Source organism: Dendrobates tinctorius, unplaced genomic scaffold (genome assembly GCF_039654945.1).
Source record: "Dendrobates tinctorius isolate UK_male_01 unplaced genomic scaffold, ASM3965494v1 ptg000165l, whole genome shotgun sequence".
NCBI classification, from domain to species: domain Eukaryota; kingdom Metazoa; phylum Chordata; class Amphibia; order Anura; family Dendrobatidae; genus Dendrobates; species Dendrobates tinctorius.
In genome coordinates, this window is record NW_027361832.1 from 10,637,952 (window position 1) to 10,665,645 (window position 27,694).

At 44.1% G+C, this 27,694-nt stretch overlaps 1 protein-coding gene across 1 annotated transcript; it reads right to left on the bottom strand.

The window, feature by feature from the left end:
• Positions 1–6,502: 6,502 nt before the first annotated feature.
• Positions 6,503–26,889, bottom strand: CIBAR1 (CBY1 interacting BAR domain containing 1). The gene is made up of 9 exons (XM_073550494.1): positions 26,712–26,889; positions 22,493–22,727; positions 21,216–21,284; positions 20,108–20,209; positions 17,119–17,124; positions 16,265–16,369; positions 15,065–15,178; positions 14,741–14,845; positions 6,503–10,307 (listed from the first exon to the last, which is right to left on the bottom strand). The coding sequence occupies exons 1-9, from the start codon at positions 26,738–26,740 to the stop codon at positions 10,203–10,205; spliced, it is 870 nt and encodes a 289-aa protein (XP_073406595.1). The 5' UTR covers positions 26,741–26,889; the 3' UTR covers positions 6,503–10,202.
• Between the last annotated feature and the right edge of the window lie 805 nt (positions 26,890–27,694).

Genomic DNA, 27,694 nt, shown 5'->3' on the forward strand with positions numbered 1-27,694 from the left:
AACTAGACATAGCATCCACACAGCTGGCATTTGGGAGAAAGGTACTCCATGCAGTAGTCCCGCCCTAGGACCAATATTCTTTGGTACTACTCCAATGTGCTGTCAGGTGGTGACCTGTAAAACGGTAATTAGACCTACCGGTAATTGTGTTTCCAGGAATCCATCCTGACAGCACTGTTAGATCCCTCCCGATAATACTTTTCATACAACTGTGATGTAACATGTGTATGGAGAAAGTTGGATTAAATAAAATCTGTTTGCATCCATCCAGAGGTGTTACTTTGTGAAATCACTGAGGGATGGGAAGGGGAGGATCCTTTTAAACTCTCGTGGTTTCCTGTCCCACTACGGATGAGAAGGACGTCCTCCAATGTGCTGTCAGGATGGATTCCTGGAAACACAATTACCGGTAGGTCTAATTACCGTTTTTCGCTACCTCATATTCCACATTACCTTCAACCAATACAGGGTCAGGAAGTACAACCATAGGAACTACTGGCTCATCATATCTCTTCAACAGCGACTTATGAAACACGTTATGGATCTTAAACATAACAGGAAGAGACAATCGAAAAGAAACCGGATTAAGAATCTCCAAAATCTTGTAAGGTCCAATAAATCTTGGCTTGAACTTTGGAGAAGCCACCTTCATAGAGATATTCTTTGATGACAACAAAACCATATCCCCCACTTTAAACCGGGGACCATTGGTCCTATGCCGGTTAGAAAACCACTGGGCCTTTTCCTGGGAGAGAGACAACTTATCCACTACTTGGTCCCAAATCTGCTGCATTCTCTCAACCACAGTGTCAACACCTGGGCAGGCTGAAGATTCCATTTGCCCTGAAGAAAATCGAGAATGAAACCCAAAGTTACAGAAAAAGGGCGACATCAAGGTGGCAGAACTAGCTCTATTATTTAAAGAGAATTCGGCCAAGGGCAAAAATGAAACCCAATCATCCTGATCAGCAGATATAAAACATCTCAAATAGGACTCCAAAGTCTGGTGTTCTCTCCGTCTGCCCATTGGTCTGAGGGTGAAACGCAGAGGAGAAGGACAACTGAATTCCCAGCTTTGAACAAAAGGCTTTCCAGAATCTGGAAACAAACTGAACTCCTCTGTCCGATACAATGTTCTCAGGAATCCCATGCAACCGAACCACCTGTTGTAAAAACAGGGGTACCAATTCTGAGGAAGATGGCAACTTTGGGAGTTGGTACAAGATGGACCATCTTAGAGAATCTATCACAAATCACCCAGATAAGTCATTCTCTGAGAGACAGGAAGATCAGAAATAAAATCCATTGAAATATGGGTCCATGGCTTCTTAGGCACCGGCAAGGGCATCAACAACCCACTAGAGCAAGAACAGGGTTTAGACCGGGAACAAGTCCCACAGGACTGCACAAAATTCCTGACATCACGAGATAAAAAGGCCACCAAAAAGACCGACTCACCAAATCTCTGGTACCAAAAATACCTGGATGACCAGCCAATGCGGAGCAATGAACTTCAGACATCACTCTCTTCCTCCACTGGTCAGGAACATACAATTTTCCCATAGGACAACGCTCAGATTTGTCCTCCTGGAATTCTTCCAGAGCACGTCTCAAATCTGGCGAGAAGGCAGAAAGAACTACCCCCTCACCTAGGATGGTAGTAGGCTTGGTCACAATAGGAGAATCAGCAAAGAAACTCCTAGAAACGGCGACTGCCTTAAAATTCTTAATGCCTGGAAGAAAGGAGACCACAAAATCAAAACGCGTAAAAAACAAGGCCCACCTAGCCTGTCTAGGATTCAAGCGTTTGGCCGACTCAAGGTAAATCAAATTCTTGTGGTCAGTGAGGACCACAACTTGATGTCTAGCTCCCTCCAACCAATGTCTCCACTCCTCAAATGCCCATTTCATGGCTAACAATTCCCGATTCCCCACATCATAGTTGCCTTCAGATGGGGAGAAATTTTGGGAAAAGAAGGCACAGGGATTCATTTTAGACGTCATCGGATCTTTTTGGGACAAAACAGCTCCTGCACCAATCTCTGAAGCGTCTACCTCCACCTGAAAAGGAAGTGAGACATCAGGTTACCGCAAAACCGGAGCAGAAGTGAACCTCCGCTTCAGCTCCTGAAAGGCCGAAACAGCCTCAGAAGACCAATTCAGCACATCAGCACCCTTCTTAGTTAAATCAGTCAGTGGTTTAGCAATACCAGAAAAATTAGCTATAAATTTACGATAAAAATTAGCAAAACCCAAAAACTTCTGGAGAGCCTTCAAAGAAGTGGGCTGAACCCAATCATAAATGGCCTGTACCTTGGCCGGGTCCATTTCAATAATTGACGGAGACAAAATAAATCCCAAAAATGAAATCCTCTGTACACCAAAAAGGCACTTCGATCCCTTAACATACAAGGAATTCTCCCTCAAAATCCGGAACACAGTCCGAACATGTTCCACATGAGAATCCCAATCCCTGGAAAAGATCAAAATTTCATCCAGATAGATGATCAAAAACTTATCCACAAAGTCCGGGAAAATATCATTCATGAAGGATTGGAAGACAGAAGGGGCATTAGTGAGCCCAAAAGGCATCACCAGGTACTCAAAATGTCCCTCCGGAGTATTAAACACCGTCTTCCATTTATCCCCATGCTTGATGCGAATAAGGTTATACGCGCCCCTGAGGTCAAGCTTAGTAAACCAGCAAGCACCTTTAACTCTGAAGAATAAATCAGAAATCAGGGGTAACGGATACTGAAATTTAACCGTAATTTTGTTGAGGGAACGATAGTCAATACAAGGCCTTAATGAACCATCTTTCTTGGACACGAAAAAAACCCCAGCACCTAAGGGCGAAGAGGATGGTCTAATATGACCCTTCTCCAACGACTCCTTAATATGAGATCGCATAGCCTCGTGTTCGGGTACAGATAAATTGAAAAGTCGACCCTTGGGAAATTTACACCCAGGTCTCAACTCAATTGCACAGTCATAACTCCTATGAGGAGGCAAAGACACAGTCTTGCTCTCACTAAATGTATCATAAATGATCAGAGTAACTAACTAAATAAGCCTAAAGAAAGAAAGGGAAAATCTAAACTGCCCAAGAGCAGACCCCAAAGCAATAGACAGCCCCCAACATGTATTGTCGGTGAAACAAGATGAAAACACACACACAGATAGAAAGATAGGCTGAGCAAACGATGGGGCCCTTGCTAACTAGAAAGGACAGGAAAGAAAAGCTGCTGTCTGCAATCACGCAAAAAACCCTGCCAAAAAAAATGTCCAACACGTCTGATAGAAAAAGGCCCTGAAGTCGCTAGACTTCAAATTGCTATATCAGCACTCAGGTATATTCTGAAGACAGAGCAAAAGAGATCAACTGATCAGAGACAAAAAGGGGATTCAGCCCAGTCCCAGCCAGGGCTGGCTGTACACAAAAACTAAGTAAACCAGACAAAAACTCATATGAACAATAGCAGAGAAAACTTAGCTTTAGGAAGGCAGGAACCAAACTGAAAACCAGGAGCCACAGTCAGGAAAAATCACCAGCAAGAAACTAGGGAGTTGGCTGCCTTAAATCCAATCAGAAAAAACAAAGATGAAAGCGCACATAGATCAGCTTCATTACCTCCCTTCACCAACAGAGGGAGTTCAGATAGAGAACTCACTACTCCTCTGTCAGCACAGCCAGCTCCATGACCCTCGCCAGAAGCAAACCCGAAAATGAGCTCACAACAGGGGTGCATTAAAAGAGGTCTGGATACACATGATGAGAGCATTATACTGCCTCTGTACAAATCTCTGGTTAGACCGTACATGGAGTACTGTGTACAGTTTTGGGCACCGGTGCTCAGGAAGGATATAATGGAACTAGAGCAGGTACAAAGGAGGGCAACAAAATTAATAAAGGATGGGGCAACTACAATACCCAGAGATATTAGCAAAATTAGGATTATTTAGTCTAGAAAAAAAGATGACTGAGGGGCGATCTAATAACCATGTATAAGTATAAAAGGGGAAAATACAAATATCGCTCCGAGGATCTGTTTATACCAAGGAAGGTGACGGTCACAAGGGGGCATTCTCTGCGTCTGGAGGAGAGAAGGTTTTTCCACCAACATAGAAGAGGATTCTTTACTGATAGGGCAGTGAGAATATGGAATTCCTTGCCTGAGGAGGTGGTGATTGCAAACTCAGTGGAGGGGTTTAAGGGAGGCCTGGATGTCTTCCTGGAGTTTACAATATTGTATCTTACAGTGATTAGGTTCTTTAGAAGAACATAGAGCTGTGGATTTATTCTGATGGAATATAGGCTTAACTGGATGGGCAAATATCTTTTTTCGGCCTTGCTAACTATGTTACTATGATCCCAAGCACACCGCCAGGGCAACGAAGGAGTGGCTTTGTAAGAAGCATATGAAGGTCTAGCCAGACCCAGATCTCAACCCCATAGAAAACCTTTGGAGGGATTTGAAAGTCTGTGTTGCCCAGCGACAGGCCCAAAACATCACTGCTCTAGAGGAGATCTGCATGGAGAAATGGGCCAACATACCACCAACAGTGTGTGCCAACCTTGTGAAGACTTACAGAAAACATTTGACCTCTGTCATTGCAAACAAAGGATATATAACAAAATATTGAGATGAACGTTTGTTAATGACCAAATACTTATTTTCCACCATAATTTGCAAAATAAACCTTGCCAAATCAGACAAGGTGATTCTCTGGATGTTTTCTCATTTTGACTCTCATAGATGTGGTCTACCTATGACGTCAATTACAGGCCTCTCTCATCTTTTTAAGTGGGAGAACTTGCACAATTGGTGGCCGACTAAATATTTTTTTCTCCACTGTATACCGCTATTCTCAGATACTGCTGGTCTCTGATTGATGGGGACATGGTAGTATGCGTCCTTCAAATCTAAGACACTCATAGCAGCCTGGGAACAAGATATTTATTGCCAATTTTATTGGCTCCATCTTGAACTGTCTGTAGACCTTCAGAAACTTGTTGAGACTTTGCAAGTTGATAATAGTCCTGAAGGACTGGCCATGTTTCCTTATCAGAAACCGGGGGAATAATATCCCTTCCCCTGCTGCTGAACTGGCCTAACACTTCGGCTTCTAGGGCCTGTTGCTCTTTCAGAACCCTGGGGGATGAGATTTTGAAGCTGTGCCTGGGAGTGGACCTGAACTCCAGTTTTAGTCCTGTTTTTATTATATTCAGGATCCAGGTATTGGCCGAGATTTCTTCCCAGGCAGGTTGGAAGTGGGACAACCTTCCTCCTACCTGGGGAAACCTGTCACTTAGAAGGTTTTCAGCTCTCTGCCGAGGGCCCCCCAAACATGAAACCTGTTTCTTGATTTCTTCTTCCAATTGCCTTGTTGCCTAAGGGGTTTGTTCCTGTTATACTTCCTCCTACAAAAGGAACTCTTGTATTAAGGAAGAGACACATTAGCTTTCCCAATCTTATTCGCCGATTTATTTAGAATATCATCCAGAACCTGGCTGAAAAGATATTTCCCTTCACATGGGACTAAACATAGTCTGGCCTAGGACTGAGCATCCCCTGGCCAGCTTTTCAGCCACAGAGCCCTGCAGGCCGCATTTGATAGATTTGCTGACCTAGCTGCCTACCTGATGGAATCTCCCATGACATCAGCCAGGAAGGTAGCTGCTCCTTGCATCAGTGTAAGGTCTGCCAAGATCTTCTCCCAAGGGGTGTTGTTCTTAAGTTGGTCCTCAAGCTGCTGTAGCCACACCATCATAGGCGTGGCAGTGCAGGTTGCCACTATTGTCGGTTTTAACAACCCTGCTGATGACTCCCATGTGTTTCAGAAAAACCTCTGCCTTCTTGTCCATGAGGTCCTTAAGAGTCCCTAGGTCTTCAAAGGGCAATGTAGATTTATTTACTAACTTTGCTACCGCCACATCAATTTTAGGAGTTTTCTCCCATATACTCTTTCAGGTTCCCACAAGGACAGGAAACCAAACTGATGCGAAGGAGAGGTACTGCCTTTTTATTCAGTAGGTTTCCTGTCCTTGATGGGCAGATACCCTCTCTCAGGTGGTGCCGTCATCGGAGAAGGGGAAAATCTGAACTTTTTTTTCCACGGTGACGGGTACAAGCCTTTAGGGGTTATGCAGCAGTGATAGGAAGACACTGGCTCTATAACACAGCCAGCGCCTGAGCCTACTCCATTAAACCAAACTTGCACCATGATGGATATGTATTCGTCATAGAATATGAAGATGCTAAAATCTGCAACTTGTCAATTTATGTTGCGGATTTCACAATTTATGGCGTATTTAATTTCCCAAGGCATGGCTTTTAAGTTCTCTCACTCTAACATGCCAGGCTTGTCACTCTCCACAAGGAGAAATGTTACCCCCTTAAAGCTCAAAGGACAAAAACAAATGTCTGCAGATCTCTAAACAGCAATAAATAATGCACAGTAACATTATAACCTTCTAATATAGAAACAGACATCTTCTGAGTGATTGTATAAAATATTTTAATTTTATTTTCCAATACATATTCACAAAAAATAAAAACAAACCACAGAACATACATTAAATCCATAGATATTACGGCTGGGCTCTGTGCGGCTCGCCAATATTAACACTTATAACAATACACCTTGGAAATAGAATTGAGGATTACAAAGCAAGGTGTTGTCTTATTATAGAGATATAAAAGCGTAGTAAGTGTGTACAGTAAATCTTACAAAACACTGTTCTGTTCAATATGTCCTCATGGACTATACAAGTGCAATGGCTGGATGAAAGAGTCATTAGTGAGTGAAGGTTAAAGGACTGTAGGCATCCCACGTCTGAGATTATGGAGATTAGCGTTCAGTCCGCTCACAGCCACAATCCTCGGGTCAGTGGCCCTTCTTACCATGTAGAAAATGTGACCCAATACTGGCCCTACAGCCGGGAACATTCACTAGTCATGACTTGGCTCTTGATAGAATTTTCTTTCTTACAGGAAACCGTTTCCAACGGAGGGATGACTGGATTCTCTGTCACTTCCTCAGCATATCCTCAGCATAAGTAGATCACTAAATGTTAATTCCGGATGTGCCGACATGTAATTGTTAAAGGTTTTTTCCATGGTCTTATGTCTAGGATACGTATACCTTTATGATCGGTGGTTGGCCGACATCCAGTAGAATGCACAATTTAATTCCATTTACTAAAATAGGCTCTGTACTTTTTGCCAGTGCAAAAAGTTACAATATTGTGCAGAAAACAGTCAGACCGGCTACATAGATGAGCGAGCGTTAGCAGAATCGGCAGTGCCTGCTAACGGTTTCTGATGCCTCTTAAGATTGTAAAATATATATATATATATATATATATACACACACACACACTAACAAGTCCCTTTGCATTGGTCCGGAGCCCTTAAAAAGGGACCTGGCAGCAAAAAAAAAAAAAAAATTTATTTATGGTATTCATTTTTATTCCCTGATATGTTCTCATCTGTGGGGGGGGTGACAGGTTCCCTTTAAAAGAATTTACCACTCTATGTGGATCTCATCTCAGAATTTTTCCTTTTGGCAACAATTAGAAATTCATAATGAGAATACTCAGTTGCACAGTCTGTTCCTACTTACACGGTGACACTTACTGAACGGTTGAGGTAATAGATTTAAGGCACAAGAGGACACCTGACTAAGCAGATAAGTCATACCGAGGTTTGATGGAGGTCACCGATTTATCATATGGTGGAATTCTTTTTTTAGTTAGGCCTGTGACTAGCAGCTACCTTGATAAATCAGTGCACAGTCCTATGCAAATAATGGGTTAAAGGTTTTTTTTTTAGGCTGGGGCTACATGGCGACTGCGACACGTCATGTGGCCAAACTTTGCTCCGCAATATAAGTCGCATTGTGATTAGTGATGATTGCAAGTGCTCGTTACTCCAGTTTGCCTAGGGTGCTTGGGTGTGCACCGATCATCATGGGTGCTCGAGTACCCGTGGTTGCATGTTTCACGACACGTAGCCACAAAACATGCAGGGGTTGCCTGACATACACTGGCAATCTCCACATGTTGTGTCCAACCTACAGCCGTAGGGACTCAAACATGTCACTCGAGCACCCGTGATGCTCGGTGCAAACCTGAGTAACGAGCACTGGCGCTCATCACTAGTTTTAATCCCAAAAGTGCTCCAAATGCAGCCAGCAAGTCGCTGTAAATACAACAGGCTTATCGCAGTCCCCACGGGGGTCGCAATGTGACCCCTTCACTTGAGTAGCTATGAAGCAGTGACACGCAGAAAACGTTGCCTGTGTGATGGGATGCGGCTAAAGTCGCCGTGCAGCCCCTGCCTTATGCAGATAATTATAGAGAACTTCTAGTCTGAAGCAATCCAGCTTAAATCAATAGTCAAACGTTCAGACGTCCGTGGGTCATGCATGTGGTCTGTATGGGGCTAGATCATGTACCCATTATAGTCTATGGGGCTGTTCACATGTCCGTGTTTTACAGACCAAACAGCTCACAAAAAGTAACGGAGACACGTCTGCTCCGTCTGTTTTATCCGAATATTGGTTCAAAAATTACCCATACAAGTCAGAGTCTGTGAAAATCACAGACTGCACACGGATGACATCCACATACTGACTGTGATTAGTAAAGGAAAAGCTTTGTATTCCCCCCCCTCGCCATCAGTGAATACTAACCAAACACTGATGAAACTCATTGCTAAAAAACTGATGACCATGTTTTTAAGTACGAGAAAAATCACAAAGGGCTGATTGAGGCCTCACTTGGTGGAAACTGATGGAGATGAAAAACCCCTTGAAGCATCTTTGTAATATATTTTGGACCACATTTTTAAAGATCTCGGCTGGTTCTGAGTGCATCGAAACGCGGTTATAGCTCACAAACGTGGGAGCAAGTCCAGCAGCTGTGTGACCAGGACTGGGTTAGTAGTGGTTGTCCATCTCTTAGGATATGGTCACATCATGTGGAGGCACCTATTTAACATATATTCTGAGACCTACGCATCAAATAGAAGCCATTAAATGGCGCTAATAAACATAGGATCCAACTGTAAAAAAAGTTATACATATAGCATAATATTCAATAGAACAGACCAAAAAAAATAAAGTCTGTTGCGTGATGCTTGACCATGCCCTCTCCAACTAACCCTTGTCCACTTTTTTAGGAAAGAGCTGAAGGCAGAAGGAAAAATATTTGCAACATTTGTACTCCAGAAAAGCACAGGCATTAAAGGGGTTATCTGGGACTATTTAATCTTAATTCTTATGGGAATAAGAACTAACAGGCAAATAGTTGCTAATTGGCTGCCTGTTCTGCACAGAGATGATCACTGCCGACTCACAGACCACTCCTGCCAGCGATACTGCTGCTTGTCACCTAGACAGAGACGTTGCTTCTCTTCTGCTCTGTTGATGGGACGTGACGGCCAGTGTCATGCTGACTGACAGCAGACTCCCCGCTGCTTAAATGAGGGATGCCGGCAGTCAATTAGCATGACGTCAGCAGTCATGTCCTGTCGACAGCAGTCCAGAAGAGCTGCCCTGTTATCGTGAGGCAGCAGAATTGCTGGCAAAAGAGATTTGTGATTGCTCCGAGCTGGCACCAGGCAGCACAGTCAGGTAGTTAGCAATTACCTGCCTGTCAGTTCTTTAATAAATTCGCCAGCAAGCAGAGATCTTCAAAACTGTTCGGGATTAAATCACAAAGTACATTAGAAAGTTGCATGCATACTGGACATTCGAGATAAGAAAATAGATTAGCAGGACCCTGGACCAGCGGTCATATTGATAGTGCTGTACCAGAGCATTGTGTCCGGCCTCCTACCTGCCCGAATCCCTTGCACCTCTTCTGAAAAGTAGGCCTGGTGTGACATCATGTATGAAAGCTGTACAAAGTTTGTGTAAAAAAATTAATAAAAAAATATATATATTTTATTACACAAATCTCGCACAGCTTTTTTAGATAAGGGAACCACACATTTAAATATAAGGCAGTATTTGACAAATCCCCTGAGCATCCAATCACAATTCCATAAGTAAAACGCCCAGAAGACATCAGTGCCGACGATGGAATTTATCCAAAAATCAAATCACATCTCGATAGGTTGCTCTTCTATCTATAGATGATGCCGTACTCTGGAAAGGCTCGTGTTCCCCAAGAGATCAATGCAGAATGTGAGAAGTTAGTTGTAGCCTTCTGTTGATTCATCGTCATCCTCATCATCAAGGTCATTCTCGTCTTCTTCCTCCTCTTCCGGCTTCTTTATTTGTCGGCTCCCGGCAGTTTGCTGAGAATGTAAGAAACATCAGGCTCAATACATAAATAATAATAATTCATTATTTTTTCCACCGGCAATTGTAGTAAAGCACCACAGTAATCAGGCAGACACATATATATACCAGGATGACAGTATATAATATACCAGAGAATAAATAAAGATAGACGATGATGAAAACTACGGGCATATCAGCAGGACTTAAAAGTTCCCTTTCCCAGGGACGGTCTGGTTTCTGCGTTTCACGCATAGTGATTGGGCAGAGCGTTCCTGAAATGCACCGCCTGATCGCTAGGACTTTGCTCTCTTTATTCTATTGCATTCGTCCTTAGATAAGTGCGGAGAGGAAACTAATCATCAGTGTTCCCTGGATCCTACGCAGGTGAGAAGCCAATTGGACGCTAGTTTTGATCTATTAACCCTTCAGTGCACGTGCCAGGAAATCTTAAAATTAATACTTTCAATGTCTGACATTAATCTTTTCCGTGTCCTACACCAACCTATTTCAGCCATAAGCTTAGGCTCATTTTTATTAAGCTTTTATCTGAGGTATATGACATTTGGGGTATATTTCTAGATGTGAACTGAGTAGATTGAGCAAGGCCACGTATGTCTGGTCGGCGGGTGTCATTTCCTGAAACAACGGGAAGTAGGAGTTTAAAATTGACCCAAAGGCCAGTGGCAAAATGTCAAGGGATCTAATTTATATTTTTAGGGCTCGTTCACACTTGCTTATAAAATCAGATAAGGGCAAAACGATAAGAAAAAAAAACCTGAGTGCCTCTGGACCAATGATATTTAATGAGGCAGTGCAGATCTGCGTAAACTGTTGTTTAGTAAAAAAAAAAAAAAAAAAACAAAACAAAAAAAAACAAAAACAAAAAAACAACGGATTGTACACGGATGATAAGTGAGAAAAAAAAAATTAGTCCTACTCTCCTGGATGATATAGATTGTAAAATGGGAAAAATATTGTCAAAAAAAAAAAAAAAAAAACAAACAACCTTTAACCCCTTAGTGACAGAGCCAATTTAGTACTTAATGACCGGGCCAATTTTTACAATTCTGACCAGTTTCACTATGAAGTTATAACTCTGGAACGCTTCAGCGTATCCCACTGATTCTGAGAATGTTTTTTCGTGACATATTGTACTTCATGGTAGTGGTAAAATTTCTTCAATATGACTTGCGTTTATTTATGAAAAAAAAAAAAAAAAAAAAAAAATGAAAATTTGGCAACAATTTAGAAGATTTTTGCAATTTTCAAACTTATTTTTTTGTATCCTTAAATCAGAGATATGTCACACAAAATAGTTAATAAATAACATTTCCCACATGTCTACTTTAAATCTGCACAATTTTGGAAACATTTTTTGTTAGGGAGTTATAAGGGTTAAAAGTTGACCAGCGATTTCTCTTTTTTCCAACAAAATTTACAAAACCATTTTTTTTTAGGGACCACCTCACATTTGAAGTGAGTTTGGGGGGGGCAATTCAATATAAACAGAAAATACCCAAAAGGGACACCATTCTAAAAACTGCACCCCTCAATGTGCTTAAAACCACATTCAAGAAGTGCATTAACCTTTCAGGTGCTTCACGAGAACTAAAGCAATGTGGAAGGAGAAAATGAACATTTTACTTTTTTCACAAAAAATTTACTTTGGAACCAATTTTTTAATTTCACAAAAGGTATCAGGATAAAATGGACCAAAATTTGTTGTACAATTTCTCCTGAGTACGCCAATACCCCGTATGTGGGGAAAAGCCACTGTTTAAGTGCCTGGGAGGGCTCAGAAGGGAGGGAGCACCATTTGACTTTTTGAATGCAAAATTGGCTGGAATCAATGGTGGCCCCATGTCACATTTGGGGAGCCCCTGATGTACCTAAACAGTGGAACCCCCCCCCCCAATTCTAACTCCAACCCCAACACACCCCTACCCCTAATCCCAACCCAAACCATAACCCTAACCACAACCCTAACCCCAACACACCCCTAACGCTTGCCCAACCCTAACTTTAGCCCTAACTCCAACCCAAACTTTAGCCCAAGTCTAACACTAATGGAAAAATGGAAATAAATACTGGGTACGGAAAGTATTCAGACCCCTTTAATTTTTCACTCTGTTTCATTGCAGCCATTTGGTGAATTCAAAAAAGTTCATTTTTTCTCATTAATGTACACTCTGCACCCCATCTTGGCTGAAAAAAAACAAATGTAGAAATTTTTGCAACTTTATTAAAAAAGAAAAACTGAAATATCACATGGTCGTAAGTATTCAGACCCTTTGCTCAGACACTCATATTTAAGTCAGATGCTGTCCCTTTCCTTGTGGTCCTCCTTGAGATGGTTCTACTCCTTCATTGGAGTCCAGCTGTGTTTAATTAAACTGATAGGACTTGATTTGGAAACCCACACACCTGTCTATATAAGACCTCACAGCTCACAGTGCTTGTCAGACCAAATGAGAATCATGAGGTCAAAGGAACTGGCCAAGGAGCTCAGAGACAGAATTGTGGCAAGGCACACATCTGGCCAAGGTACAAAAGAATTTCTGCAGTACTCAAGGTTCCTAAGAACACAGTGGCCTCCATAATCCTTAAGTGGAAGAAGTTTGGGACCACCAGAAGTCTTCCTAGACCTGGCCATCCAGCCAAGCTGAGCAATCGTGGGAGAAGAGCCTTGGTGAGAGAGGTAAAGAAGAACCCCAAGATCACTGTGGCTGAGCTCCACAGATGCAGTAGGGAGAAGGAAGAAAGTTCCACAAAGTCAACTATCATTGCAGCCTTCCACCAGTCAGGCCTTTATGGCAGAGTGGCCCAATGTAAGCCTCTCCTCAGTCCAAGACATATGAAAACCTGCAGAGAGTATGCTAAATAACACATGAAGGACTCCCAGACTATGAGAAATAAGAATCTCTGGTTTGATGAGACGAAGATAGAACTTTTTTGGTGATAATTCTAAGCGGTATGTGTGGAAAAAACCAGGCACTGCTCATCACCTGCTCAATACAATCCCAATAGTGAAACATGGTGGTGGCAGCATCATGCTACGGGGGTGTTTTTCAGCCACAGGGACAGGATGACTGGTTGAAATTGAAGGAAACATGAATGCGGCCAAGTACAGAGATATCCTGGATGAAAACCTCTTCCAGAGTGCTCTGGATCTCAGACTTGGCCGTAGGTTCACCTTCCAACAAGACAATGACCCTAAGTACACAGCTAAAGTAGGAAAGGAGTGGCTTCAGAACAACTCTGTGACCATTCTTGACTGGCCCAGCCAGAGCCCTGACCTAAACCCAATTGAGCATCTCTGGAGAGACCTGAAAATGGCTGTCCACCAACGATCACCTTCCAACCTGACGGAACTGGAGAGGATCTGCAAGGAAGATTGGCAGAGGATCCCCAAATCCAGGTGTGAAAAACTTGTTGCATCATTCCCAAGAAGACTCATGGCTGTACTAGCGCAAAAGGTGCTTCTACTCACTACTGAGCAAAGGGTCTGAATACTTATGACCATGTGATATTTCAGTTTTTCTTTTTGCAAAAATTTCTACAATTCTGTTTTTCTTCAGCCAAGATGGGGTGCAGAGTGTACATTAATGAAAAAAAATGAACTTTTTTGAATTTACCAAATGACTGCAATGAAACAAAGTGAAAAATTTAAAGGGGTCTGAATACTTTCCATACTCACTGTATATCTTTTTTATTTTATTATTTTTACCTAACTAGAGGGGTGATAAGGGACGTTTGATTTATTATTTTTTCTTTATCACTGTGACAGGGTCTATCACAGTGATCAAAATGAACCAATAGGAATTAATGTCCTATTGTTGCTGGCCAGCAGATCTCGGCGGGCGCTCTGCACATGTGCCCGCCTTTTTCTCCTGGAAGAAGATGCTGGCGGCCCGGAAGACTTCATGGGGTGTTGCAGGGACGCCAGAGGTCCCGGGGGGGGGGGGGGGGAGGATATCGGGGACTCTATTCTTCTCTCCTCTGCTGTGCGATCACATCAGAGGAGAGAAGTTAAATGGGGGAAAAATAAAATAAAATAAAAAAAAATAAAAATATCGGACTTTTTTTTGCGGTCGCCGTTATAACAGCGATCGCAACACTTGGGTCGGTAAAAAAAAAAAAAAAAAAAAAAAAAAATACTATTCATGTTCTCTGGGGTCTCAACTACCCCTGGTAGCAGAGATCCCGGAGAAATTCCTACTCTGGAGGGGCTATACCTTTATTCCTCAGCGCCGTTAAAAGGCGTATCGTCGGTCATTAAGGGGTTAAACTGAAGAACCGGATTTAAACAATAGATCATTTCCAGATGACATTTCCTCTAAAAAGTATGTCCACCTTCACAACCCCATTTTCCATTAATCCTTGCCTACTTTCTTGTTCACCTACATTCAGTAAAGGACAGATGGAAGCAATAACATGGAAATCTTACTGATAAAGACAACGACGTCCTCTTTGATGTTCCCGTCCTGGAATTGGCACGCACTATGTCTAAGCGAGACTGCAAATCTGATGGATGAAGGGAACTTCTGAAGACCTAATGAATAGTGGGAATAAAAAAAAAAAAAAAGTACAAATTTTGGCCACTTTTGACCTGGGGACAGGTCCTCTTTAAAGCTATTCAAGAAATAAAAGGGTCTTTGTGGATGATACAGGAGTCTATTAGATATTTAAAGAAAATATATATACAAAATATGTTGCAAATTTTATGCCAGAATACAACCGCCCCCCGCGTGTCCCGATCCCTGCTCCTTACCTCTAGATCTTCCTCCTCATCAATATGCTGGATATGCTGGAAGGCAGCCGACAATACCTCTACAGCCTTCCCGTGAAACAACATCTCGATTGTTACAAAGTCACTGAAAATTTTCTAAGTGGAGAATATATATATATATATATATATAAAAAAAAAAAAAAGAATTGGTTAACGCTCGGGGGTTCATATAACAAGTACTTTATGCTTCGCACCATTTGCAGTACCGCTATAGACGACACATGGGAGAGGATCGTTTCACTTGGAGCAGCTTAGTTTACGAATAAGCACCCACAACAGGCATCTATCTACACCGTCAGAGGCACTATTACTAATGGCATATCTCAGTGGAACATGAAGAGTTTAAGGGGTAGTCCCATCTCCAAGATCCTATCCCAATATGTAGTGGGTGTAATAATATTAGAAAATACCTCCAATTAGAAATTTAGTATAGTTCTTCTGATTAGCTATGTCGCTTACCCCATGCACAGGACATTGCACTAGCTTAGTGGTTGTAACCATGGATATCTAACAACTAGCTGTCACTACATGAGTGGTCATAAGCTACTGCAATGCCCTGCACATGGGGTAAGAGACATCGCTAATAAGAATTATACTACATTTATAATTGGTGGAATTTGCTAATATTATTACTATTACATCTACTACATATTGGGATAGGATCTTGGAGATGGGGATTCCCATTTAAACTACGGTTGCTAAGATCTCTCACTCTCCGGCCTCCAGAGAATGGGGATGTATACTGTCACCACTACATAATTACATGTGGGAAGAGTGTTTTGAGCCTCTGGCCATCAGTCAGCTGCTCTCGTGCAATCAGCACTGTTGGGAGGGTAGCTCACGAGTCATGAGTTGCTGCAAAAGTAGGAGGAGTGATCAGTTGGGTCAAGTGCTGAAGAGGGTGATGACTCATGCAGGGACAAGAGACTTCCTGTTTCTACATAGAGCAGAGAAAAGAGGAAATTTACAGGGTAGAAAGGCAAAATGAGCAATTGTAAGCACACAGTGATGTATAATATGATGACTGCAGTATATTAAGAGGGAAAAGCTTTGATGGGAGGAAGAAGGCGTCTTTCAGTGGGGGCGTCATCCAGAGCCTCATTTTCCAGATGGGTGGGGAGCAGCTCTTAATGCTGTGGCATTACACATGAGACCACCTTGAGGATTTGACACTTGACTTACTTTTATATCTTTGATCTTCTGTTTTTCAAAATTGTCAATGGTTTCCTCCAGCTGGCGACTTATTCTAGCTGCATCCATCGTCGCTCGCTGTAGTTCCGTTTCAGCCTTAAACACAGACATTCGAGCGGTTCATAATCCTCCATCGCTATAGAACGGCCCCCTGATATTACACTGCTGTGGGTACAAGCGTGGTACCCCAGATATGGCCCCTTTAGAAAGCAGATTGACAGGGGTGCGAATAACTGGACCCTCAATGATCTGAGGAAAAGCCCTGTAAATCTCATGGAGTCCTTGTCCTCCGATACCCTAAAAGGGTAAACTCTTACTGACTACTATCACTCTCTCCATAAGCAGGAATGACGGGCGTGAGACTTCCCTGCACCCTGTGAGGACCAGCGCTATGCCTTACACACAGCAGTAAGGGTCGTCTGTTAATAATATTCTCTGCAATATGAAACGCGAGTGATCTGAAGCCCAGGCGTACTAGACAACCTAAAGGGGACGTCCAGTTAAAAAAAAAAAAAAAGACTTCTACTATCCAGTGCTCCGATCTCCAGGCATCAGCACAGTCCTGGGTCCCAGTACTTTCCTGACCCAAGTTTGACGTCGGCCCATGATTCACGCTGTGTGTAGGGGGCTGACTGCTCTTTATCAATAGCTAAGCCAGACCCCTTCTCTGTCTGTGCATCGGCTGTGACGAGGGGGAGGGGGGGGGGAGGGGGGGGGGGGGGGAACGACTCGGATATTGGAATGGGCAGTCAGATTTTAGGGTAAAACTGTGGTTGTTCACGCGCAAGATCTGAAAAGCTGTCCGTCCTGTCCCAGAGATTTCACGACGTTGATGCAGTTTATACCTGGGACTTGGATCTGGTCAAGGAAAAAGCAAATTACTTTCATGCCTAGATTTTGTCACACTACGAATCAATGGGGCGGATGTTCTGCACTAGGGTGTCTGCCACCTTTTAAGCTGCCACTGTTATAGCCTTAACCCCTTACTGTTACAGCCAAATCTTTATTTTAGCTTTTTGTTTTCGTCATTATCTTCCAACTTTTTATTTTTGTGTGAAAATAGTTGACTGAGGCCTTCACTACTCCGCACCCAGCATGAGACATACATGTACGTCACATCTGGAAGCGTTAGAGGTTTTCCCATCTCCAAAATCTTTTCCAGATATGTTGTAGGTATAATAAAAATACTAGCAAATTTAGTACAGTTCTTCTGATTCGCTATTTTGATCACCCCAAGTGCAGGGCATTGCAGGAGATTAGGTATCCATGGTTAGGTATCCATGGTTACGACCACTCATATAGAGACAGTTCGTGGTCGTAACCATAGATTTCTAAGCTACTGCATTGCCCTGCACATGGGGTGATCGACATAGCGAATCAGAAGAACTATACTACATTACTAATTTAAGGTATTTAGTAATATGATTAATTATTATTAACCTACTACATATTGGGATAGCATCTTGGAGATGGAAATATCCCTTTAAAACCAACTGGAGGTAAATATCACAAAAGTTATATGGCTGGGTTGGAAATTGTGAGTGAAGTGCAGCTAAATGTAAGCATTAGCCTGCTTTTTGACGCAGTTGCGTCACACGATGCCAGAAAGGCCATACGGCTGGATTTCATTCTGCTGATGTGACACTATTTATGGCAACCTGACCATAGCCTTTAGTAAACCTATGGGAACATAGAGGTAGACCAGGCCAAAAAGCCCACCATATTAAGGAATTGCTATTTGTGGTACGTGGACATGATGGATTTTTCAGATGGATTCAGCCCAGAATCCTCCTGAAAAAGCAACGCAAAACCACCTCATAAAATGACCATAGTGCACCATGTTCACAGAAAGCTGCCAGTCAGATGTGGGCGGGGTTATACACAGCTCAGCATTCAGAGCTCTGCTACATCTACAGCAGAGAAAACAGGGATTCTATCAAAACTGCACCAAGCAGCCCAGTAAGTTATGCATCGCTGGAATCAGGCTCTTTTGCCCCTACATCATGCTCCTCTCGGATTACATAGCAAAAACCTGTTGACCGATTCCCTTTAATCCGCTAAGTGTATCAATTCCTTCATCGCAGTTTTAACGTGATCAGGCACTGGAAAATCCGGCCCTGATCATGTTCCTTGGAATCTCAGTTACCAGCCAACTCTGACTCTGGAAAATCTCCGGGGTCTCGGCTACCGGGGTTAGCCGAGACCCCCGAGAACATGATCAGGGTCGGATTTTCCTGTGCCTGATCACATGTTGGCCGTTATTCACTGATCACAAAAATGATTTCTTCCTCTTCTGACATGTCAGAGGAAAGAAAAAAAAAAAAAAAGATGCCCCCGGAGACCCCCTGACACCTCCGCCATGCCAGGGCCCTCCTGATCGTCCCGAGGTCATCTTCCTGAAGGAGAAAAAAAATAAATAAATAATTGGCGGGCGTGCCGGCCGGCCCCAATAGGAAGTTTTTCCTAATGGTTTCTTTTGATCACTATGATAGGGTCTATCACAGTGATCAAAAGAAAAAAATAGTAAATCAAATCCCCCTTTGTCACCCCCTTAGTTAAAAAATATAAAACCTTTTTTTATTCTCTCTATTCTTTGCAGTTAGGGTTAGATTTGTTTTTTTTTAAATTTTTTTCAAAAGTAAAAAAAACAAAAAAAACCCCACAACATGACGGCTAGAGTTGAACGCAAGTGCTCGCTACTCATGTTTGCATCGGTGCTCAGGTATGCACAGAGTATTGCGGATCCCGCATGTCTCTTTTTGGGTGTCTAACAGCTGCAAAACATGTCACTAGAGGTCCCGCGATATTCAGTGCATCCCAGAGCATGCGATGCAAACAGGAGCAGCTGAACGTCTTTGTGCTCAACACTAACGACGACATACTCAACATGACGACCTAATGTTATTGAATTCTTTGTGATACCTGTGGGTTCAAATTGCTCACTATACCCTGGGATAAAATCCTTGGGGGGGGTGTTAAGTTTCCAAAATGGGGTCAATTGTGGGGGGTTTCCACAGTTTAGGCACGTCAGGGGCTCTCCAAACGCAAAATGGCGTCTGCTCTCGATTCAAGACAATTTTGCGTTCAAAAAGTCTCCTTCCTTTCTGAGCCCTGCCGTGCGCCCAAACAGTAGATTTCCCCCACAAATAAGGTATTGTTGTATTCAGCAGAATTTGCACAACAAATTTTGGGGTCCATTTTCGCCTGTTACCTTTGTGATATTAAAGTTTGGGTCAAAAGTAAATTTTTGGTGAAAAAAAATGTTTTTTTTTTTCCACATTGTTTCAGTTCCTGTGAAGCACCTGAAGGGTTAATAAACTTCTTGACTGAGGTTTTGAGCACCTTGAGGGGTGCAGTTTTTTTTTTGGTGTCACATTTGGGTATTTTCTGCCATACAGACCTCTCAAACTCCCTTCAAATGTGAGGTGGTCCCTAAAAAAAATGGTTTTGTAAATGTTGTTGTAAAAAATGAGAAATTGCTGGGCAACTTTTAACCCTTATAAGGTCCTAATAAATAAAAATTATGCTTAAAAAATTGTGCGGATGTAAATATAGACATGTGGGAAATGTTATTTATGAACTTTTTTTTGGGCGATATGACTCTCTAGTTTAGGCTCTTAAGAATTAAAAGTTTGAAAATTGTGACATTTTTCAAAATTTTTCGCCAAATTTCCGTTTTCTTCACAAATAAACGCAAGTTATGTAGAAGAAATGTTACCACTATCGTGAAGTAGGAAAAAACTATTTCAGAATCACTGAGATACGTTGAAGCGTTCCAGAGCTGTAAACTCATGCAGTTTATATCATGAAATACATAAATGGAAAGAAGGATACGATGATTTGCCGATCTGATGGGTTTCTCTGACGAGTTCTCTCTAGCTGCGCCATCTGCTTCGCTTCTCTGTTCCTGGCACTTAAAGTTACTTTCAGATCTTCCTTTAAAAAAAAAAAAAAAAAAGTTTTCTTAACACAAGCTCACCTAAGCATCTCTCACTATGGACATGAAGCTTTGATTGTACCAAGGGGGCCGATTTGAATCTTTGCTTGTTTTCCTTGTCTAGAATTTTTTTTTTCCATTGTATTTTTTAGTCCCCCTATGGAACGTGAACCTGCAATTTCCTGATCACCTGTATCGTAGACTGCAATATATGGTGAAAATCATAGCCTCCTATGAAGCCCAACCTATGCCTCGGCTTCACAGATGTACCAGATAGCTGAATGAGGACTTTCAGAAGTCGGGTAGTGTGAGAGGTTAGCAGCACCCGAACAGACGGCTCAGTTTAAATACAGTCAGAGATGGATAGCGGCATTAAAGGTTTGTCCATTACCTGGACAACCTCTTCTCAATCCCCATATTCTCCCCCAGTAAAATATTAACACCTATACTCCCTTATGCTGCCGTTCCTGGTTTGTTGGTGGTTCTCCCGGGGCTCACATGACTTTGTTACGTCATGCAATCGCTGTGGCCAATCTGCGCTGGCTTCACTCTCCTCTCCTTTAGACAAATCACACCATCCGGAGGACGTGAGAGGACAGCATCAACTTCCACTTCGTCTGGATCTCAATTACAAATGTCAATGTTACAGTTATGTCACGAAAGCCCAGGGAGAGCCAGTGCCAACACCGCTAGAACAGCACCGCCACCATAGAGGAGTATAAGTGTTAGTATTTTACCGAGGTGACACTGATTAAGAAAAGGTTGTCCCGAGTAGTGGGCAATCCCTTTAAGCCAGCGACTGGAGCAGGCTCAGATTGCTGCTGTTAGAGGCTGATGCCGGCTGTATAACACATGCAGCACCTACCCTGCTGTGTGGAGCGTGCTCTGCTGAGCTCATTCCACACACCCACACCGTGACATTATAGTAAACCATGTGGTGGGAAGTTGATGATGTCCACTCATCCACCCACACGTATACACTGAAGATACAATGGACATACTCACCCTTTTGTGCTTGATTATCGCTCCGTAGCTTTTCAGAGGTTCAATTACTTTGGCTTCAAGTCTTTCCACCTGACAAGAGAATTCATATCTTCAGTGAACGAGGACCTTTATTGTCACCACGAGCCCTTGTACTGTATTCGGAGTGCAGATGTTCTGCAGCATCAGTTACCAACCATTCCCGCCATTACACAATCTCCATATACAATCATGAAAGCACGAGCCTATGGGATGTATTCTCTGTATCGCTGAGGTTAAAGCAGTCTCCTCCACCCATGATTTAGGGCCCAGCAACATGTCTATTTTAGGTCAGTGGTGCAGAACCTGGAGCCCAGGTCCCTTGTGGCCCACAGTGCTATTCTGGTCAGAAATGTTCTTCTCTCTGTCTGTTCACATGTATTTCCTTGTTACACAGGAATGACACATAGAAATGGGCAGGAGCAGGCAAGTACCAGCTGTACAGAATGTGGCCATCTCTGGGACCCCCATATATAAGAAGGATGGACCCCCGTGTGGCAGTGGCACTCCAGTTAGCAGTAGAGGAGGTGGAGAGGTGACCACTCGTGTTGCCACCTACATTCTAGTTTTATGGTAGTGAAACAATCGGCTGTTACCAAACTCCTAAACTGCAACGGAGAGAACCGAATCCAGGCATGGTCTTTTGAATCGAGGTAGAAAGGCAAAATTTTTCTGAAAATCTGGAGTCTTGGAAGAAAACAGCACCCATCAGACACAGCATATACTTTCAGTATGACAAAAATGTCTTAAGCCCCCATACAAGTTACACTAGTGTCAGTCGGAGCTGCCGATATCGAAAGGTTCTAATGTGTAAGAATCCAACATGACAGACTTTAGACTCCGAGATAAGCTACCGCCAGAGATCTCTGCTAGCAGCTCTCTAGAGTGCTCCTGTTTATCGAAGAGACGGTCTAGATAGATGCCATCTGAATGACAAGTTGAATCATCAAATGGCTGACAGCCATCTAAGGTGTATAAGGGCCTTTAGATTATGACCCTATAAAAAGTCTATCCTACAAATATTACGTATCATCTATTCATTGGTAGGTGATAAGTGTCTGATCATGAGATCAGAGTTCCTTTGTCACCCATTTCAATGGAAAGGTGCTGCACGTATGCTTTGCTACTCCATTCATTACTAGTAGAGCTGCAGTGTGTAGACCCTACCTGCTGGGGACAATACCAACAGTGGCTAGAAGTGTTACATGATATTGAACACCCTGCGTAAGAAATAGTCACAGTTCTTGACGATACCTCCATACCTCTGCCTGGCGATAATCCTGAAGTTTGGCAAGTTCATCAGCAAAACCCTTCAGTCCATGTTTCAGATTTGGGGTTTCGGTGTCGGCGTATGCATTGACTTCTCTTACCAGCAGATCAGCTTTGTCCCGCAGCCTGGCAGTTTTACGGACATACCCGGCATAGATTTGGCACAGCTCTCCAAAGTGCTTTTCCACATTACCAACGGTTTCTTGGATCTGTCTGGTCTGATTGTCTCTAGAGTAAGAAATAACAGGAAAGTGTCAGGAGTGCTACTGGGGAAATGCTGGATTGTAATAAATATTAAAAAAATTAAATATTGTTATGATAGTCAGAAACTTTCCTTTATGACCGGACAAATCACTTACATTTCTATAAGGCCAATTATCAAGTAAAGGAAAAGTCTGGGAATCAAAAAACAAAGGCCTTCTCCTTTGTGCGATGTCACACTGCTGCAATGCAGGTAAAAGCAAGCTCCACTAGATGGCAATAGAGTGGAGGGAGGACTGCACACAGCAAGAGCAGACCTGCAGCGCAGCAGCGAGGCCACCACCAGGTGGCAGCAGAATAGTCAAACAAGCCAGGTCGATATTAGCAGGACGAATCAGGGTACACAGAGTCAGCTACACATGCCGTAGGCAGAAAGTATAAGTGACACCGCCTGCAGGATGCAGTGGAGAGAAATAGCCAACCTGACGCCAGAACGAGGCAGAGAAAAGTCAACCCTTGACATGATCAGACCGGGAAAGAGAGACAGGATACAAAACCCAGCCTGAATCATGACAAGTGCCACGAGCTGGCGGAACATCAATGTCTTTCAGAAATCTGGAATCATCTCTAACATTCTGCAACATCCTTGACTAGATGCAAAGGGTCTCCATACATATACAAAACCCTAAAGCTGGCCTTACAAATAATACAATCATCTGCCTAACGAGCAGATTTCCAAAGGATCAGCAGTATGGGAAGAAACCAAAGACAAATGGTGGAGAAACTCAAGATTTCAACATGCTAGATTCTATCTTCTCAAGTGATAAAAGCCACTCAAATCAGTCAAAAACACAGGGCAAAAACAGTTTTTCCTGCCAAGAGATGCAGAAAAGTTTGCATCCATTTGCTCAATGTGTGCTATACCTTACTGTTTCTGCCAGCTCTGTTTCTATATACACAGCATTTACGGTAATAAGTCTATATATCATTGTCACAGCAGCCAAGTGAAAGAGCAGCTCGGCCTAATGGCAGAAGACCAAAGGGCTGTTGAGTTGGAGTTGAAGTTGGTTTTGGTAAAGTCAAAACTGGACTGGTCATAGCTTTAGATGATTTGAACCAACCCATTATAGAAGTTTTCACCAATCCAAAGGACAGATGATAACTTGTGGCTCAGAGGGGATCCGGCCCCTATCAAACAAGTACAGTACATTTGTGAAACTGATTATTATTTATGAAAGAGCCGAGTGTGGAAAAGAAGAGATCTCGGGAGTTTGGCTCACTGACTCCAGAGTCGTGGTAGACCCATCATAGCCCAATGTAACCACATCCGTAAGGTGTAATTGAGAAAAGTGGTGGTGCTGCACAAAGCCATTATCGGCCCCCTCCTACAGCTGGTCTAATGACGCCACGCTGTCGTGCTGCCAGCCTCATCACTGAAGAGCAGACAGGGAACCATGCCAAGCGGGGGCCTCTGATAAAAAGGGATTTGCTCTGTTTTATTCAGGAGAAAAATTGGCAGCTTCATTTCCATCCAGTTGACAATGTGGTAGCTGATAATATATATGGTACAAAGGCACATTGGTGGCTTCATTTACATTCAGGGGGCACCGTAGCCAGTTAGATATATTTGGGGGCACAATGTAGGGAAGTCTTTATATAGGAATTATCTAGAGGCATACATGTTTATCTGTGACAGTCATTCTCAGGCGTGCAGTATGTTGGTCTTCTGTAATTATAGATCCAAATATTTCAGGACATCAAACTGTGCATGGACAAGTCGTAGTAGTCATCATGAACGTCTGGGGCAGACCGGGTGAGGGAAGGAGGCGGAAATAACAATAATGAATAAAAGATAAAACAGCAGCTCCCAGTATACTATTGTTAGGATATTATGGGTGGAGTAAAATCACAAACTTATATGGAAGGTCTGTGCCAAACCGGGGGTTGGGGCCACTCCTCTCCTGTATTGAACCCTTAAGTACACCTCTATAGTGCCCATCTTTTATTGTGTTTATCGTCTTCCCTTATTATGTACAGTGGCTTATGAAAGTGTTCACCTCCCCTTGGCTTTTTCTTGTTTTTGCTAACTCACTTTTTTTCTTTTTGAGGTCGTGTGTCAGTTCCGGTAAAGAACATGCCTAAAACTGAACATTTGGTTTTCTTTTTATTGTGCAGTAGTGAAGTAAACAACAAATAGGACAAAATAATGGAAAACTTCAGTGTGCAAAACTATTCACCCCCTAAAGTCAGTACTTTGTAGAGCCTCCTTTTGCTGCAATTACAGCTGCAGGTCGCTTTGGATAAGTCTCTATGAGCTTTCCACATCTTGCCGCTCTGATTTTTGCCCATTCCTCAAGGCAAAACAGCTCCAGCTCCTTCAGGTTAAATGGTTTCCTCTGATGAACAGCAATCTTCAAGTCTGACCACAGATTCCCAATTGGATTTAGGTCTGGGCTTTGACTAGGCCACTCCAAAACATTTACACGTTTCCCCTTAAACCACTCGAGTGTTGCTTTAGCAGTATGGGTCATTGTCTTGTTGGAAGGTGAACGTCCGTCCCAGTCTCAAATCACTGACAGACAAACAGGTTTTACTCAAGAATATCCTTGCGTTTGGCACCATCCATCTTCCCCTTGACTCAGACCATTTTCCTTGTTCCTGCTACCGAAAAACATCCGATGCTTCCACTACCATATTTCACTGTGTTGATGGTTTTCTTGGGGGTGATAAGCTGTGTTTATGTGGCGCCAGACATAGGCGTCTTCCATGGTGGCCAAAAGGTTCAATTTTGAGTTCATCTGTCCACACCAGCTTCCACCATACATGTCTTTTAGCAAACGCAAGATGAGCCTTACAATTTGTGTAAGTAAAGGGTTTTTTCTTCCAACTCTTCCATAAAGGCCACCTTTATGGACAGATACTTCAGGGTTACCTTTGGTCTCTGTGCTGCCTCTCTGATTAATGCCCTCCTTGCCTGGGCTGAGGGTTTTGGTGGGTGGTCCTCTCTTGGCAGGTTTGTTAGGGTACCATGTTCTTTCCATTTGAGGATAATGGGTTTTATGGTGCTCCATAGCATCGTCAGAGATTGGGATTTTTTTCCCCATAACCCAACCCTGACTTGTACTTCTCAACAACTTTGTCACTGACATGTTTGGAGATCTCTTTGGTCTTCATGGTCTTGTTTGGCTAGCGGTGCCCCTTTCTGGACTCCTTAACAATGACCATAGGACGTCATGAGCGGGTGTCAGTTCCCACACCATGACGTGCTATGTCCGTCATGCATTTAAACTGTCACTGCATGTAAACCGGCAGTGACAGTTTGGTGCGACAGCTCAGTGACAGCTGAGTGGAATGGGAAGAGGTACGGGGACCCATGCCATAGGTGCCCGCACTCAGGACGCTGCGAGCATGATCATGCAGGAGGTGCTGAAATATCACTGCTGCTAGTGGTGGCGCTCCTGCTGTGACAGCCAGGGACGATGGATACCCTGCCCCCTGACTGTTTAACCCCCTAAATGCTGCGGTCGAGACCACAGCATCTAGGTGACAGGGAGAAGCGCCCGATTGTTGCCATGGTGATCAGAGGTTGTCGTGACGATGATTAATTTGTGCCAGAGCTGTATGACGTCACCATGATGACGTCAGTGGGTCCCTGTTACACATGATGTCACCATGCTGCTGCTGAGTCCTGGCCCCATGACGTCCCCGCAGTTTTCTGTCGGCAGCCCCCATGGGGCGGGGATGCGTCACCCACTAGGGTCAGGTATACCCCCCAGGACAGGCTGGGGCAGAGCGCACTGCTCAGGCCCCATCATTAGTGGGTGACTTTTGGCTCAGCAGCAGACACCTCCCCCCATTACCTACAGGCACCCACCCTCTGATAGAGATGCACACCGTACACTCGCCCCCTCTCCATCCTCATACACACCTTGGCTGCAGGAACATGGCGGCGGGTGCCGGTCTCCAGAAGCGTTCCTTCTCCCCCTGCCCCCAGCCCCGCACACTCCTCACCTAGCCCTGGCCTCTGGAGTCTGGCTCATGATGACGATGATGCAGGCGCGTCCTCCAGGATGGCAGCTCTAGCTCCGCCTTTACTCCTCTCGGTCACCAGGGGGCGCCGTCGTCATGGTTTCTGCTTGACGCTTCCAGAGGTACACGATCACGTGACGGAGACGCAGTCCGCGCGCTGTCGCTGGCTGAGGGGCGTGGCGAGCGCTGAGTGACGTGCGCAGCTGCCTGTCCTTATCGCTGAGATGCCAACAGGGGGCGCTCCCGGCAGGCCGTGCACTGCACAGTACTCGGGGCTGCGGCCCCTTCTTGTGAGGCTGCGCTCAGTGCGCTGACAACCTGCAGATTATGGCGCTGCAGATGTGGCCGGGTTGTCAGTGCTGTGATCCCCAGGGAGGCGCCGCACAGCTACAACCGACACAACTCCCCACAGCTCCTGTTATAGCAACGGCCGCAGGAGTCTGCACGCGTGACCGCAGCCGCCCAACGACTGATGCTGTGCCTGCACCTAGCACCCTGCATCCTGCACCCTGTATCCGGCATCCTGCACCCGGTACCTAGCATCCTGCATCCTGCACCCGGCACCCTGCACCCGTCATCCTGCGCCCGGCACCTAGCATCCGGCACCTAGCACCCTGCACCCGGCATCCTGCGCCCGGCACCCAGCATCCTGCACCCGGCACCTAGCATCCGGCACCTAGCACCCTGCACCTATCACCCTGCATCCTGCGCCCGGCACCTAGCATCCTGCATCCGGCACCTAGCATCCTGCACCCGGCACCTAGCATCCGGCATCCGGCACCCTGCACCCTTCATCCTGCGCCCGGCACCTAGCATCCTGCACCCGGCACCTAGCACCCTGCACCCGGCACCTAGCACCCTGCACCCGGCACCTAGCATCCTGCACCCGGCACCTAGCATCCTGCACCCGGCACCTAGCATCCTGCACCCGGCACCTAGCATCCGGCATCCGGCACCTAGCATCC